Raw genomic sequence first — 17300 nt, 5'->3', positions numbered from 1 at the left:
CTGAGCTATGCTATTTTACGCCAGCTGAGGATGTGAGCCATTGTGTTGCATCCCCAAGAGCCAAACCCCTGTATTTTTTCCCTTTTTGTTTCTAGCTGAAATTAGATAATTTTAAATTTCAGTGACCATGAAATACTGAGTGCTTTAGAGGCAGCGTAAGGGTTTGTCTACGCTTAAAATGCCACTGTAGTACTTCATTGTAGACACTACCTATGCCAGTTGGAGGGATTCTCTTGTCACGTAGATAATCCATCTTCCCGAGAGGCAATAGCTGGGTCAATGGAAGAATTCTTCTGTCAACCTAGCACTGTACACGAAGACATCCCTCCAACTGGCATAGGTAGTGTCTACAATGAAGTACTACAGTACACGAAGACATAGATATGTTGCCCAGGGGTATGGATTTTTCACACCTGATTTTCTAGCGTGGACCAGGCCTCAAAGCAGGTGCTGAGCAAGCCTCCAACACAGTCCCAGCAATTCACCTCACGCGTAACATGCCTGCAACGCTCTGCCTTTATCAGCCCTAAGGCCTTTCATGAGCACAGATTCCCAGCTGTGCTGAATTGTGCACTAGTCCTGTAGAGCTGCTCGTTTCTAGAGTCTGACTGATGATCTTGCTATGTTTAGTTTGATGCTGTGTTTAACCTGTGGATAAGTATGCTGTTTAGCACCTCCAAAGTGGTTTATAAATGTATAAGCATAGTAAAATGTTTCATCTGCTGTTAGTCAGTTCAAACATAATTAAAAAAAAAAATCCAGTGTATTTTTTCTCTTTTAAGTAGCTTGTTGTTAACCCTGTCAAATATTTCCCCTCTCAATTTTCCTTCTCTCTTAGTTAAAGAATAAAACTATTATGCTGAATAAATAAGCATATGAGCTATAAATGTTAGTCTTATTAACTACATTTGAACAAGATCATTTATTTTAAATGTTCTTAGGTAGATTAAACCCACCCAGATGAATTCACACTATGGAAGAGAGCGTGTTTAACCAAATATTAACTAGGCATAAAATGTTATCTGATTTGGAGAGTTATGACACAGACAGAATATTCCCCAGCCAAGTCAGCCAGAAGTCAAAGCCTCTACAAATACTAGGCCTGGAATCTGCCAGTGGCCTCTCAATCCTGCTGTAACCCATCATTCTCCTATTCTCTAATCAAGGCATGAAAATGTTAACGTTTTGTTGGTTTCTGCTTATTTTATACTTTCCTCACAAGTGTGATGAACCCATGGTTGGCAGCATAGGACAATGTAGGGCGACATAAAAGCCAAATAGTTCAGATGTTTGGAGTTAAAAGGACATTTACTGAAGTTGCTAGCACTGCAGCTCAGATAGCTGGTGGTTGGGGTGACAGAGCTACACTTAATTATCTTTACTTAAATTGTTTAAGGGATTACATTCATGCATTGTCTCTGGTACATAGAGGCTACATCATTGCAGACACTCAGGAAGTAAAGATTGCCCTGGTTTGCTTTTGTTCACATTTAAAAGGTTACTAATGAAACTATAAGGGCCAAAAATATAACTGATGATTAAATGATTCCGAATTCTGCAGAATCTGGTAGCTTAGTTCAAGTTTCCTACTCACCATTCACAAGTAGACAAGTAGATTTTTTTCAAGTGCTATGCAAATGGATGTTCTCATAAATATTGTAGGTACAGATAAGGGAGCCCTTTGAAAATGCAATCTTGTGTGAGCAGCCTCTAGGCTCTCACACCAGGAGAAAGATCCACATTTATGCCAGTTTGCTCTGTCATCCAGACATAAGGAACAGAAGACAAGTTGGCTGATCAGAGAAGGGGAAAGCAGAGAGAAACTCGGTGGCTGTAGAATGAGATTATATAGTAGTAATAATAATAATATCAAGGTAACTCTTAAATAGCACTTTTTGGCAGCAGATCTCAAAATGCTTTACAGATGGGGAAACTGAGGCACAGAGAGAGGAAATTACTTGTCTAAGATCACCCAGCCAGGAATAGAACGGATGCGTCTGGAGTCCCAGTGCAGTGCTTTGGCCGCTAGGCCAACATGTGTCTCACATACAACCTATAGCACGGTTTATGTCAGGGTTAACTGTGGTGAAGGCAAAACCATTCTTAGGTGTCTTAGGCACATGAGAAAAATGCAGTAAAACACTGGCTTATTTTCATAAATGTCTGTATTTCATTGCAAAGCCATGAAGTGCATTTTACCTAACACATATTGTGAAGAACATTGCAATGAATGTCTTAAAGAGAATTTTCAGCTGAAATCAAAATAGGACCATTGACAGATATTGTATTTTATCAGAAGTGTCATATACTGTGCTAGGATTTGGCTCGGGCCCAAAGGAACTTTCCACAAGAGGTGATAGTGGTTTATGGTTTATATAGTAAGGCCACACAAGTAAAAATAATAATGGTTAGCCCTTGCTGTTCAAAGTGCTTTTACATTTCCAGAGTGCTGTGCAAACATACTTTATTTCATGAATTAATGACAGTTACATTTTTGTGCATTTAGCATTGACCGTTTGACAATAAATAGTTTTGAGAATTTTGTACACAACAGTGCATTTGGGCAGTTGATATAAATTATGCTACTCTTGTCAATTGCACGTGAACAACATCCTTGTAACATGAACCTCTTCTATCCTGATGATGAGTAACTGGAATGGACGGTTAGCAGCGTATAGCACAAATGCAAATGAGGTGTTTTCTTTTCCCCTCTAATAAATGTAAATTAATGCCTGTTTGCCTCTGCTGCATCTTCGCTGTGACCTGTAGCAGAAATCAGTAACAGCCATCTTTGGCATTCCAGTTACGAAGCAGAATTAGATCTAGAAGATGCATATTATAGTACTGTATTTATAGTACTGAATTACTGTACCAAAGGTTAGGCAGTAAGACTCAATAAAATGCTGGAACATATACGATTTTTGGAAAGTTGTCATTCTATTACCATCTATTAATTAATTTTATATTAATTCCTTAGAGATGGTTCTCCCCCCCCCCCATGAAAAATGTTGGAATACAGTTGACATTTATATCCTAGCAGAGTTTTTAGAATGAAGTATATTAAAGTTGCAATATCCTCTATTGAAGATGTCTGTCAATTATATCAAGCTTGCTTAATCATCTTTAACATGGGCCAAGTCATAATCCACAATCATATGCCAAAATCCTAATCAGTCTTGTTACTGGATGTGCTGGGGATTACTAGTCTTGCTTGTTAGAAGTGGTGGAGAGAGATAGGATTGGTGGTCCTTCTGCTAGTTGGTGGTGCAGAGAGATGGGACGGCTGGCACTACGAGTTGGGGATTGCTGGTAACTCGTCATTCTACAATTCTTCATAACACCGTGAAAGTTTTTCTTCAACACAGTGAAAGTTTATTATTTTGTCCTAACCACAACAAGGTCTTAATCAAATACTGGATGCAGTTACTTCCATGTAAAACATCTTGTACAAAAAGAAGGGAGAACTGTCTGGTAGGACAGAGGAAGATAAAAAGTTTTAATAATAGTGCCTAGTTTACATGGCACTTGTTAAGTTAAAGGATCCTGTACTGACTTTCTTCACTGACACAGAAATACTGTTTTGTGTATCCCAGGAGTAGTGGAGTCACTTCCAGTAGTGCTGAAAATCATTCTTAGCCACCTACTCTCCCTGGCTCTGCTTTTTCTGATCACAAAGATTAGCTCCTACATTAGGATGAGAGAGATGGATAGGGACTAGTATTTTGAGCAAATCAGCTTTTGTCCTTTAGAAATGGTCTTTAAAGGCTCATATTACTGTGTTTAATTTGATCTGTAAGTAAATTCTGCAAGTGACAGCTAAATTGTTGACACATTTTCTTTCAAGGAGGGAGATAAGGTAATATTTACATGTGTAGGGTTCAGTGTGGGTTCTAATGCGGGCACTGGCTTTGTGGCTGCTGGTGAGTTGTGCTCTGTGGTGCCCGTTCTTGTACAGAGCTTTTCAGAAAGATGGATTTCTACCTAACAATGAACAACAAAATATTTGGGTGATAGCTTTATAACTGTAATGCATTTATTATGTATTTAATGTATTTATAACATTAGTAGCAGGCATGTACTTTTTAATTATCATGACAGAGAGTAATTATTCATTTCTCATATCAGCATTACCTCTAGAGATGATCTTAACCAAGTGAAAGAGAAAGAGGGCAAAGAGGGCCATGGAGCGATGGTGAGATAACTTAGGTATCCTAGTAAATTATCACTCCATCACTGAATGTGTAATTTGTTGCCACTTACTGAATTTTTGGCTACCCAGATATACTTGGAGTCAAAAATGCTATTTCTGATGTATCATTGTCTTCTTGCTAGGATAGTTAGGGCATAATACCATTGATCCAAAACCCAGTGAAGTCAATGGGAGTCTTTCCACTGACGTCAGTGGGCTTTGGATCAGGCCCAATCTGAATGCTAGTTAAATGCAGGATGAAGATTAGAATGATTAAATAAGCTATGAAAAATAGAGGCAATAACTCAACATGAGATCCTTAGAAAAGGATAGTGTCAGTTTTATTTGGCCTGAAATGGATTTTAAAAACCTAATTACATATATTGAAAACATTACTGAGGCCAGATCCTGCATAGATTTAGGTATGTTTTATAACTTTGCACATGTAAGTAGTCCCATCCACTACTCACATAATTAAAGTTATGAACCAACTTTGCAGGATGGGGACCCAAGTGTGTAAATATAAATGTTTCATTTTTAAATAGTAATGTATATTCATGTAAGTTCCCCTCCCCCTCCAAAATATCTTCAGTTTCAGTATTTTGAGTGCCACAATTGTGTTGGATTTCTGAAAGGAGGATGATCTCCATATATTGTTAAGTTTACACACACAGTTGTAATTTTATACAGTCAGATCAATGAAAACATGTAAAAATTCTCTTTGAATTTGAAGGGAGTTGATAGACAGGCACTGAAATTTATCAGTGCTTTGGTTTATATGGGGGTTTTCAATTATCTCTTTGAGTAACAAGAAGTGTGAAAGTGAGAAATTGTTATACCCTTCAAAAAAACAAAACCAAACCAAACAAAAAACCCTGGTTGAAATCCTGGACCCACTGAAGACAGGGGAATCTCCCATTTCTATTTCACCTCTTGTCTGCAATGACTTATAAACAAGGTGATTCAACTTAATAGGACACATGCTCCTTCCAGATTCTGTTGCATCTTTTCTTTTTCTGCAAATCTTATGTACAGCAAGTCTTCTTATTTTCTTATCTGTATTCCTTGGGGCTGTCTGTTTCTACAATTACAATTTGAATAGAATGTGAACCATTTTTCAATAAAAAATAGAATTTCACATCAAGACGGAAATGTAATGAAAGAGGGATTTTTTAGAGATGTAATACAAGGAACATCCTGGAGAATTGATAAAAGGCTCCCAATCTGATCTATATGCCTCCAAGCATTCTTTGATTTTGATCCTAGGTAATAAATACAGAGCTCTGGTTCTTGACAAGTGATGCTGTATCTCATGTTGGCCTTTTGATAATACACGGAGAGAAGAAACTATCACATTCAGCGTTGCAAAGCATTACTCAACATTACAACAGCTTTCAGAGTAGCAGCCGTGTTAGTCTGTATCCGCAAAAAGAAAAGGAGTACTTGTGGCACCTTAGAGACTAAATTTGTTAGTCTCTAGGGTGCCACAAGTACTCCTTTTCTTATTACAACAGCTTGTAAAATACTAAAACCACCAAAAATTTCAAAAGTAGCAAGTGGTTTTGGATGCTTCAACTATTGGGTGTCCAACATGGTGCCTAATTATCAGAGTGTGGGTGCTCTGTGTGTTCTGAATATCAGATCCCTTTAAGTTGTATCAAATTGAGATCCAAAAACTCTGAGGAACTCTAAAAGCACCAGTCACTTTTGAAAATGTAGGCCCAATTATACTACATTGTGTTTAATCTTTGTGGTGTTGAATAATTTATGTCCTAAAACAAGAGAATACATGTAAAAGTTAGCTCATTGATTACAAAATTTTGCTTGATTTTTGTGCCATGATGCAGTCTTACTCCAATGGAGATTCACAATGAAGGTATAATGATAACTTAATTTAAGATGATGATTTATCTCCTGAGAAATGCATAGCTGTTGTAAAACTGTCTGCCAGATACTTCCTGAGTACTATCCTTCACAAGCCCTTATTTATCACCGTTATATTTGCATGCATACCCTCTCTTCACATTTGCCATTTGTCATTGAGATAGCAAATTACATTCATCAGAATCCATTCATTCCCCTAGTATGGCTGAATACAGGATTATCTTGGCTGTGTCAGCGCCCTATGACTGGTAACTGTGAAAAATGGAGGTCATCTTCTGATATTCCAAACATGTATCTTCAAGGGGCAGTGGGTATTAAGCTGAAAATGATTAATGGCGCTTATGTCATCATATTTGTGTGGCATAAAACTGAATTCTGTAGACTGATGGATATCTTGGTAAAAATAAATGCATTTTTAAAGTACTATCTTGCCCCTTTACTGATGAGTTTCAGTTGCTATCAGAATAAATAAACCCAGATGTTTCCTTAAACACTGGGTAGCTTTTATAGGTTTGTTTCTTCTTTCAGTTACTGAGCAACTTTTAACCGTTGACCAAAAGAGCAGACATGCGGTGCTTTTAACAACCAATCAGTTTATAATCTGTCTTTGTTAGCAGTACATGCTATCATCTGTCTTTTGCAGCATCCGCACTGCAACAGGGCCACCGCAGCAAGTAGTTCCTGCCTTGTATGTTATATTTAAAAACTGAAAGTGATCATAGGTAAACAATAGGAGGAGTTGGGTTTTTTTAATTCTTGTTTGTTTCTGTCTTGTGATCAGATGCAATAACAGATAGCTAGGACAAGCAAGCTTTTATTGAAGCCAACTTGCAAATTTGCTCAGGAATTACCATTATTTTGATTTTTAGCTATTTCTATTTGAAATCCAGATTGCTTCTTTCGAACGTTTGGAAAGCTGCTGCAGTTGAATGACAAATGATTCATTAACAAAAATAAAGTGAACAGCACCTCAGCACAGTCAGGCGCCGGAAGAGAATGCTGTAAACACACTTGAATAGAGAGTAAATGGGAAGGAGAAAATACTGAAAACTTGCAGTGTGCTCTCTAGAGGGGAACATGCTTTCTGATGTAAAGACAAACACTCTGATTTAGAGAAGGGATTTGTAATGGATTTGCTCAGTGAAAGTATGCATTGAAATAATGTGCCAGATTAAAAATTGATGGTATTAAGTGAAACTGGATCTCTTTATATCAGGTCTAAATTTAGTCCTTTATGTTTCAGTTCCCCTCATACATGAATCTCAAGGCCTATTTCAGAAGCAGCTTGGTTCAAGGGATAAAATATCGGATTGGGATTGAGGAGATCTGGGTTTTAGTGCTATTCTGCTGTTAGCATTCTTTGTGATTGTGAGCATGTTATGTAACGCTCTGTGCCACAGTTATACCATACATTTAATCAGATTGTATTGCGTACCCGTGTTTGAGATCTATGGTGAAAATCACCCCAAGTGGAAAGTCTGAGTGTTATTCATTTGCTTTAAAATGTGCCATAAATTTATGCCAGAATAATTATTGATGGTATATGTGATACCCACAAGAGAGTTAATTTGTTCTTCATGTGATTTGGGTAAAAGGACTCTTGCCCTCAGGATTACTCATCAGCCAGTGAGGGCTGTTTTGACAATGTTTTGCATTTATCTTGATTTCATGGCTCAGTGCATCACCATTGCATATCCTGTTAGGGGTACAGATTATTGTGAAGCTTAGACAATACATCTAAATGCTATTGTTTATATTAATCTTTTAAACTCATAATAAATGTCAGGTGATTGTTTTAGCTTTGGTTTCTTAATTACTTTTCACTCCAGGCAGAATAAAAATCATAAACTAGAATATCAGACCACTAATAATATTGCTTTGTGGGTGTTTTTGTCTTAAATAAGAAGTTACTTCCTCACAGCTAGCCTTCTACAGCTATTTGTTCCCTGGGTGAAGTGACAGTGCTAAATGTATACCATTATTAGAGCAATGCAAACTCTGCAGTTCCACCCTGGCAGGAGGGGTGGAATATGGGTTCTCACCCACAGTTTTGCTTTGAGGTTCAGGGTCAAAGAACCCCCAAACTCAAAGTGGTGAACCTCAAAACCAATACTTTTTGCTTTGAAAGCATAAATATTTGTGTAGAAAGCAAGAGCGTTGAAGGGTGGCCCAGGCATTGGCCTGTGTTTGCCTAAAACTTACCTGTCCCTGGTTTGCGTGAAACTCAATACACTTTTGCTCAAAAGGTTTGTGAACCTTCATAAACCTGGGCTTGGATTTTAGGTTTGTAATGAAACCTGAAAGCAGGTGAGTTTCATTATGGAAAGTTGCACGCTGTTCATCAATAGTCAAATTCACCCCTATATTGAGGGTGAGCGTGATGCCTATGCACCACTTAACTCCTATTTTAAGGACTTAAGTGGTACACAACATGGGTGCCAGAAGTGGGGGACGGGGCTTGGCCCCATCACTTTTTACTTGCCTTAAGGGCAAGTGGCAGGGGGAGGGGGCAGAGAGGAGTGAGCAGGGGGCAGGGCCTCGGGGGAAGAGGCAGAGCAGGTGCAGAATGGGCCATTGTTGGGTACCGGTGGACCCCCACCACACACATTTGTACCTAAGATAGATAAATAGAGTAAGTGCCAATCTCTCAGGGAGCCAGGACCATGCCAGGCAGGGCTTTGAAAATGGCGATAGTACCCGTAACCTCAACTCTGTGTTCAGTGGTGAGCTGGTGAAATGTGTTGCTCAGCAGTCAGGCTACTGTATTCCTAACCGTGAGGGTAGTTAAGAGTGGAACAAACGACCTAGGGAGGCTGTGGAATCTCATTCATCGAAGGTTTTTAAGAACAGGTTAGATAAGCACTTGTCAGGGATGGTCTAGGCAATACGTAGTCCTGCCTCAGTGCAGGGGACTGGACTAGATGACTTACCAAGGTCCCTTCCAGTCCTACACTTCTATGATTTTAAGTGGCCAGGCTATAATGTTCTAATGTCACTAGAACACAGTGACTCTTTTGGGTAAAGCACTAGACTGGGAATCAGGAGATCTCTGTTCCGTTTTCAGCTCTTCCTTTGTGACCATGGGTAGTTACTTTGTGTCTCTGTATCTCGGTTCCACATCTGTAAAATGGGGATAATAATACTTCTTTTCTCTCTGCCTTTGTGTCTCTTGTATATTCAGACTGTCAATTCTTTGGGGCAGGGATTATTTTTTATGTGTATGTACAGTGTACAATAGGACCTGATTTCATTGGAGCCTCAAGACACTACCAGAATATAAATAATACTAAATATATACACTAAAATGCACAGAGCTCTCTCTTTAAAACTCTGCATGAAAAGGGGTTTGGATATATATGTACAATTCTGCAATACCCCAAAGAAAATATCAGACTAATGCTGTTATTGACTGACACCATACCACCAGTGACAGATACAAATAATGCTGTGGCTAGAGGCCATGATTAATGAATAGACCTGAGTGAAATAAATGTAAGGTGGCCAGGTGCTCCATTTTTTACTGGACAGTCCAGTCAGACAGTGTCCAGTCAGATCTACTGACCGGGACACTCAAAGTCCAGTTACTGCAGGTGGGGGTGGCAGGGAGGCGCAGAGTCATCACCCATGCCAGCCCCTACTCAGCCAGGGCCACCTCCTACCTGCATCAGGCGGCTGCACCTCCCAGCCCAGGCGATCCCCTCCTGACCCACGCAGGGAGAGGGGAAAAGCAGTGGGTGACGGAGGGAGGGGAAAAGAGGAACAAATGGGTGTGAGGCTTCATGGGGAAGGAATGGGGTCTTGGGGGAAGAAGCAGGGCAGGAGTGAGGCCTGGTGGGAAGAGGCAGGTCTTCAGGAGGAGAGGGTGGGGAAGGGGAGGTTCCAGCACTCCGGCTGGAGTGTCCAGTTTTTAAATATTACAAAGCTGGCAACCCTAAATAAATGCCTTCCTTAGACCTGTAGAAAAGGCCTGGGAAGTAAAGAACACTTCTGCCCACCCCAGGTCCTATTGCTACCTGACCATGGCACATCCTGGAGAGGGAAGAAGGGGGTTCTGGCTGTCCCAGCCTCCTGTTTCGTCCTAGCCCTGTGTGGGAGTCCAGGGAAACACAGATCCCTTGCTCGCACCAAGCGGGGCATCAGCAGCTGTGTTACTGTTAAACACTTTCTTGCAAGGGCCAGGGAAGAGCATGCAGGCGATCTCCCCTCAGAGCAGTACATCAGAAAGACGTTATCATTGCAAGCTCACAAGACAGTGACCATCAACCAAATGGTGAAACTCACTAAACACAAAGTGCTTTCAAATTCACATTGGAAACAAAATTAACTAAATAGGATACAATATTCCTCCTCACCAGCTTCAAGTTATGATCATCTTAGGTGTTACATGTAGCCATAGTCAGTTAAACATTTTCAATGTGATTTTGAAGTTCACTGTGTCCTTCTAATAAAGTACCTGGTCTTAATGTCTGACTCAGGATTCAGTCCAGTGTAAAACAGCTTCAGTCTTCTAAGTAACACAGGGCCTAGAAGGCTGCAGATCATGCATCAGGTGCAGCTAACCAAATCAGAAGAAAGGTATGCCTCTCACCCTTAAATGGTGCCTGTCAAGTAGAATAGGTTCCCAACGGAAAAAAATCAATATGTTCCACAGCCTGGAGCTGTAAAGCTCCCTGCTAAGCAAAGGACTCATGCAATTTAACTCCCTGCCTCCTGTGATGCAGAGCTCTTAGATTTTGGGTTCTTTGATCCACCTAGTCACAGCTGTGCAGGGAGCAGAATTTAATCAAGCTCTGAGAGGGGAAGGGTGCATCCAAGACTAGCCTTCAGAACAGAGCTGTCAATCAAGGATGAGCCTGAATACCCTCAAGTTGCAGCCCCTTTAAACCCTTTCCTCAATTGAGTGGTATTCATTCAGCTGTGGAAGAGCTAGCACCTGCAAGAAGACATTGGAGATTCACTGAGCATACCAAGTAGAGTGCCTCAATATTATTTCTCTTCCCTCAGTGAAGGGGCAGCATGAAATACCTAATCAAGCTGGCATTCCACAACCACAAGACAGGAGATTTTCCCTCTAGAATATGGAGTAGCCAGCTCAAATGCAGGTCCCAAAAGTCCTGCTGCACTTTTGTGAGTCAGCAGGCAAGTGTTTTTATGCTGGATTAAACCTTTACTTGATGTGGTTGGAATGGAAGGGGTGAGGACAAGGGTTACTTTCCACAGCTAATTTCAAATTATTTTAGCTGGGTATGTCAGATAAAATATTCAGTGACTGGCAGGATGCTAGAATTTGGTTTAATTTCAGATTTACTATCTGCCAACACATGCCATTCAATCAGATAAACACAGGATTTGAGCTGTCATCACAGCATTTTTATGCACACTTAAAAACAGGACACTTTTTCACACACTGAGAAGAAATTGAACAGGTTTATAAATAGAGTATGTACAGTGAGGACACTGGAAAAGTTCCACCAGTTTGAAAGATACTGCCATTTCCAGAGCGATTCCTTGTTTTTAGAGCATTGCATTAGAAACACTAGAATCCTTCAAGCTCAGGGAATATTTTAAGGGTGTCAACTATGTACAGGAAAAAAAAGAGAGAGAGCATATAATAAAGCCAAATTAAAATAAAATGTAGACTCTATAACAGACTAGACACACCGAGACTGCAGAGACCACCATAGACTTCTGCGTGCATGACTAAAATTAATTCTCTGATGTATAAGTGCCTGTAGAGCAGGGCCTTGTTAGGCTGTCTGTCACCACCCTTAGGTCATACCCATCCCTTAGTATCCGAGTATCTGGTCAAATAAGCCCAGGAGGTGAAGATAGAATATGATGATGTAGGATAGCCTGACGATCACTGGGGAAATCAACTTTTACAATAAATATAAATTAGGGGAATGAAGCGTAAAGCGCCGATCCTGCAAACACACACACTTCCCTTTGCTCTTGTGAGTAGCCCTGTTAACTTCAGTGGAACTATTCCCATGAATAAAGCGAAGTACCTATGTAAATGTTTGCTGGATTGGGGCCTTCCCTTCTAAAACATTGTATCATTGCCCCTTTGACCTGAGCAGTTAGCTAATATTCAGTCCCTTCAGGATTGTTTCCATTAGGAGAAACTGGTGATACAAATCAAGTATTTCTCTGGTGTAATCTTGTTTATTTACAAAGCATGTGCACCAAGTCCTGTTTCTCTGAATACAATAGAAACAAACAATAGCAGGCAGTTTCCTTGCTCAGAAATACCACCTTGTGCCTCCCCAGCAAACTCTGTGCTCAAGAAGCTCTGACTCTCTGCTTCCTGTCAGAGTCTTGTTCACAGGTTTCTCCAGGCTCTCTGCTGGATTTTGCCTCTAACACTTGCAGCCTACAAAACCAGTGTCCTAGCCCTGTGCTTTCCACCAGGGAAATCCATGCTGATCTAGGTTAGCTCTGATCAGGCCTCTCCATGCAGCCAAGTGCCTTGGTTGCTAGCCACCCGTTTCCAGCTGTCTCACTACTTAAAGGGGCTTCATTGCTCCTTCCGTTGAGCTTACGACTGGTTTGCACATTGACTTGATCAAGGGCTGTGATTCTCTTTGATTCAAAGATTCATTCACCGGTAGCCATTACCACTGCCCAGCATAACATTCGTCCATCATTTTTTTGGCACTTTCACTCCAGAGTAAATAGACATTGCGCTACGTGGAGGAATGAAAGGATGGATTTCTCTGCACTGGGATAGGAGAGTTGTGTATAAGCATTTGAGGACAGGATCTGGCCCTTAAATTCTACCAAGAAGCTGCTTTTCTGAAAGGCCAAGTTTTTCTAGTAAGGATTAGGAGGAGGGTTGGGTTTTTTGTTTTTTTTCTCTCCATGTTGACAGTTCTTTGTTCTTCCTGAGCTGCACAATGGCTCTAGCGCCCCAAACTCATTCACCATCAGGGGAAGGCAGCATGTGCCCCTGTCGGAGGTTCCACTAGGGGGAGGGCAGCTTTAAACAGTGGTGAAGTCTCCATAGGGACTTGTCAGCATAGAGGCTGAATCCTCATTTCTCTGATCTTTCTGGCTAGCAATACTTGCTTTTGCGGAAACGCTGGCTAAGTGTAGGCTGGACATGTGTTGGGTACATGGTGTTGCATCCCCGTTGTCGGTGATCTTTCTGCTGCTGGGGCCCGGTGCCCTGGGTTACGCTGACTGGTACAAACATAAGCAAGGGTTGAATTGAGCTTCCTGCAATTTTTCAGTCTTTAGTTGTTGCTCTCTCTCTCTGGCTCTCTCTTTCTTTTTAAGAGAAACCTTTTCACATGTAATGATCTCCAAGGCAATTTACTTTTAAAAGGTGGCGGATGCTGCACACATTATGTGTTATGGTGCCATTTATACACTTGGCCTCACTGACTGTATGGCATAGTAAATGTTTTATTTAGCCTGTGTGCTGTTTGTTCTGTAAACAGCTTTTGTTTTTGTTGCATTTCTGGCTATATTATATAGAGAGTAAATAGTTCCATGTTAATTAAAAAGACACGAAAGCTTTTCAAGCCATTCTAAAATGCTAAACAGTTTTGCAGATATGTTTGTCGGGCAAAGATTGAATAAAGAGCTCTTTGTTTACCCATTTGTTCTATTGTACTTATGCTAGACACCCCTTGTGTGACTCTTCCATCAAACACTGCATCTAGGTACTCAGCTGGAATGCCAGAGCACATTTATACCATGCTCAGAGGTGCTTTGCATAAACAGTAGGCATTTAGCAAAGAACACAGTAGTGAACTGCAGTGAAAAATGGTGTTTTGTATATTACAGTACAGCTCATACAACAAACACAAAACAATGTTTTTCCACTTAGCTGGCATACAAAATGTCAGTTCAAACATTTCTGTGCTATTATTAAATATTATTCTTAACATTTATTATCACTCTAGTTTCACTATGAATAATTTTGTTTCTTACAGCTGGATCGTGTCATCTTCTGCGTCTTTTTGGAGGTCGACTACAAAATTTTCAAGAAGAAAATGAGCGAATATTTCCCCACAGGTATGTGCAGTCATTAGTTGCCTTCTGACTTTCATGAACTGGGCAGTAAAAAGACAGCACTTGGCATCTTCTTGCCATGCCACAGCAAAAAATTAAAATATTAGCGTTCTTTCAAGATCAACTACATATCAAGGCTGCAATCCTGCAAACATGCATGTGCTTAACTTTTGAAATCAATGGAGCTACTCATGGTAGCAAAGATCAGAACATGCAAAGATGTGTTTGTAAGATAGGAGCCTAACTTTGTGATATTGAGAATTGGTTGTTTCCACATTTTTGCTGTCTCTGTCTCCAGTCATTAAAACTAGTTTTATAGCACCAAACACTGACTTCAAGAAGGAAATGATTTACACTCATGTAAGTGAGGGAAGAATAAGGCTGTCTGTGTTTATGGCTTTTTCATGTGCTTTGTCTATGTTTTCTCTTCATTAATGATGCTGGTACGATTTCATTGTGACAGAAAAAATATCACAGGAGCTAAAACCTGAATGAGAACTTTAAAGTTTGAGATGTCCCTGTACAAAAATGAATCCGAGGAAAGCAGCTCTCCAGAGCACTTAGGGAATGTTAATAATTTGTCTTGTGTCTCACATGGAAGTCTCCTATTTGGAATGTAAGAAAACCTAATGGATAGTAAATGAAAAAAAAAAAACCTCAGAGTAACTGATTTATTTTTATTGTGTGCATCATTAGGGATTTTTATTTGTTTTATTTTTCAACCCTATCTTGCTTTTTTTCTTTTTATTGCTTGTACAATGCTTTGTCCTTTCTGTTGCATTGCTTCTTCTGAGGGATGTTCTTGCCTATTCTTAGCATTCAGATTCTAGCAGGCTGATGCTCCTGAATTACATGTGCACCCACTGTAAGACGCCTTTACTCTGCCAGGTTGATGTAAAGGGGCCACAGAGTAAATGAGCATCACGCCCCAGGTGGCTAATGTGGATCTTAGCTGCCTTTTGGCTATCCAGAAAGTCACAGTGGCCAAAAGTGTGTCTCACCCCACCCTTCCCCCCCATCTGGGCTTGTGTCAAGGAAATTGTGACCATTCTGCCTGATGTCACTATTGTTGTAGATGCCTCTGTCACCTCCTGATTCAATTATTGCAGTGATCTCTCAGGGCGGCTACAGTTGAAGACCCCCTGAGTACTTCAGCTAGCACAGACTGTGGCTATCAACTTACTTAGCAATATATTGTGTCTGGAGTATATTATGCATGTGCTCCAAAGACTGCATTAGCTTCTAATTCATTCAGTGTGATACTCTTTGGCAATGTGGCCCAGTGGTTAGGAGAGTGGATTCGGTCTCAGGAGATCGCGTTCTGTTGCTGGCTCTGATATTGAGGAAACCATTCCTCCTCCTCACAGAGCCTAGGTATTTAAGAGAGAACTTCAGGGCCCCATAGTCAGAGGAGAAAGGGAATGGAATTGGCTTCCACCTTGATCTGACACAGGCTGACTTGTTGACTTCCTGAGCATAGTGCAAGGCAGAGGTGACAGGTAACTGCGGATTGGGGGTGGAGCACGCAATTGAAAGGTTCTGTGGGGGCATGTGACCGCCACACACATTGCCTCTGCCTCCCCCCCCCCGGCCCCCGAAAAAACTTGATATGTATGTAGACAACATACAAGAGCAACTACCTCCTCCTGCTCCCTGTCCTGTGGCTGGCCAGCCCCGTGCAGAGCTTGCAGGCATCCCTCCCTGCCTGAACTATCCTCAATCCATTAAGCAAGTGTTCAAAACAAGACAAACAAAAGGGGCAACACAATTGGGATGCACAGACCCCCGTGCCCCATCAGGGTGGGGGGCGATGATGCTGGGGGCTGGGTCGTCTCCGTTAACAAGGAGGTTGGGGAATTATCAGTCACTTTTTGTTGGGTGGGGGGGGGAACATGACACCCCCGCAAACTGCCTTCTCCTTGATAGGCACATTGGAGGCTGCAGCTACTGCTTCAATGCACCTCCAGCAGTGGCAACAGCAGAGTCCACCCCCTCTTTCCCACTCCCTGCCCCCAGTCTGCTCCTCTCCCTCATCCCCAGGGCTTTTGGGCTGGATGGGGCTCCACCTGAGCTGCCTGGCGCTGAGCACCACGTCGCAGCTCCTGTACCCAATCTCAAAGATGCTCCTCTGACTCACCTCAGCGGACCGTCTGCCAAACGGGCCCCAGGAAGCGCTAGGACTCCAGTCGCAGGGAAGGAGAAGCAGCACAGTGTAGTGTGTGTGTGGGGGGGGGTGGTTAGCCCACAGCCGGCCATCCTGCTGCTTCCTCCCTTCCCACGCTGGATGGACACACGGTGAGTGCTGCTGAAGCCCCTCGCTGGTGGGCATCCCAGCGAGAGGCGGCCTGAGAAATCGGGGTGGGGTGGGGTACATGACCCTACGTGCCCTCCCCCCATGTGTCGTCTCTGCTGCAAGATCCATATGGCACTCAGTCTTTTGGAACAGAAAGGGGTTTCTGTTTGGGTGGCTATAGTTGGGGTGCAGTGGCTTTTATTGTCCTTTTGACACATTAAATTAATTATTTGTTGTACATGGACTTGAGTTACTTAGGTGCATGGGAAGGTGTTTATGAGCTTCTTGTATAAAGTGAACTGAAGAGGGGGAAGACCCCCTAAAGGTTCAGTGCTGCAGGTGGCTGAGCACTGCAGGAAGAGGTGTGGACAGGCAAAGCTTAAGCTCAGCACCTGTGCAGGGTGCCTTCCACAGAGGGCCAGATTTTCACACTCAGCACTCACAAGTGGGGACAGATTTTCAGAAGACCTCCGGGCCCATTTTTAAAAGGAGCTTCAGATAGACCAAGATTTTCAAAAGTGACTGGTAGTTCCGAGTGCTTCAGTTTTTGGGTCCCCAGCTTGAGATGCCTTAAAGAGGGGAAGGGTGATTTTCAGAAAGAGCAGCGCATCTACCTTCTGTAAAGGAGGCACTTTAAAGTGTCTCAAGTTTGGCACCAAAACTCACCAATTAGTTTTGAAAATTTTGGCCCTAGCAAGTGATGAAGGATTGCCCAGAGGTTAGGGCATTAGCCTGGGACTTAGGAGACTTGGATTCAATTCCCTGCTCTGCCACAAACAGTCCGTGTGGCCTTGGGTAAGTCACTTAGGGTCAGATTTTTAGAGGTATTTAGGTGCCTGGTTCCCAATGAAATCAATGAGAATGAGGTGCCTAAATACCTTTAAAAACTGGTCATTAGTCTCTCAGTGCCTCAGT

The 17300-nt window shown here is 41.7% G+C and overlaps 1 protein-coding gene across 3 annotated transcripts in view; it reads left to right on the top strand.

The window, feature by feature from the left end:
- The window catches only part of MACROD2 (mono-ADP ribosylhydrolase 2), a 1293068-nt gene that overhangs the window by 1162811 nt on the left and 112957 nt on the right, over positions 1-17300 (top strand). For all 3 annotated transcript variants that reach the window (XM_043544021.1, XM_027828001.3, XM_037896105.2), the window contains exon 9: positions 14014-14095. In XM_043544021.1, coding sequence (XP_043399956.1) covers positions 14014-14095 — 82 coding nt within the window. The remainder of the gene's footprint in view (positions 1-14013; positions 14096-17300) is intronic.

Source organism: Chelonia mydas, chromosome 3, assembly GCF_015237465.2.
Source record: "Chelonia mydas isolate rCheMyd1 chromosome 3, rCheMyd1.pri.v2, whole genome shotgun sequence".
In the NCBI taxonomy this organism is placed as follows: Eukaryota; Metazoa; Chordata; order Testudines; family Cheloniidae; genus Chelonia; species Chelonia mydas.
The sequence above is the reverse complement of the archived record's forward strand: the minus strand, read 5'-3'. Positions and strand labels throughout refer to the sequence as shown.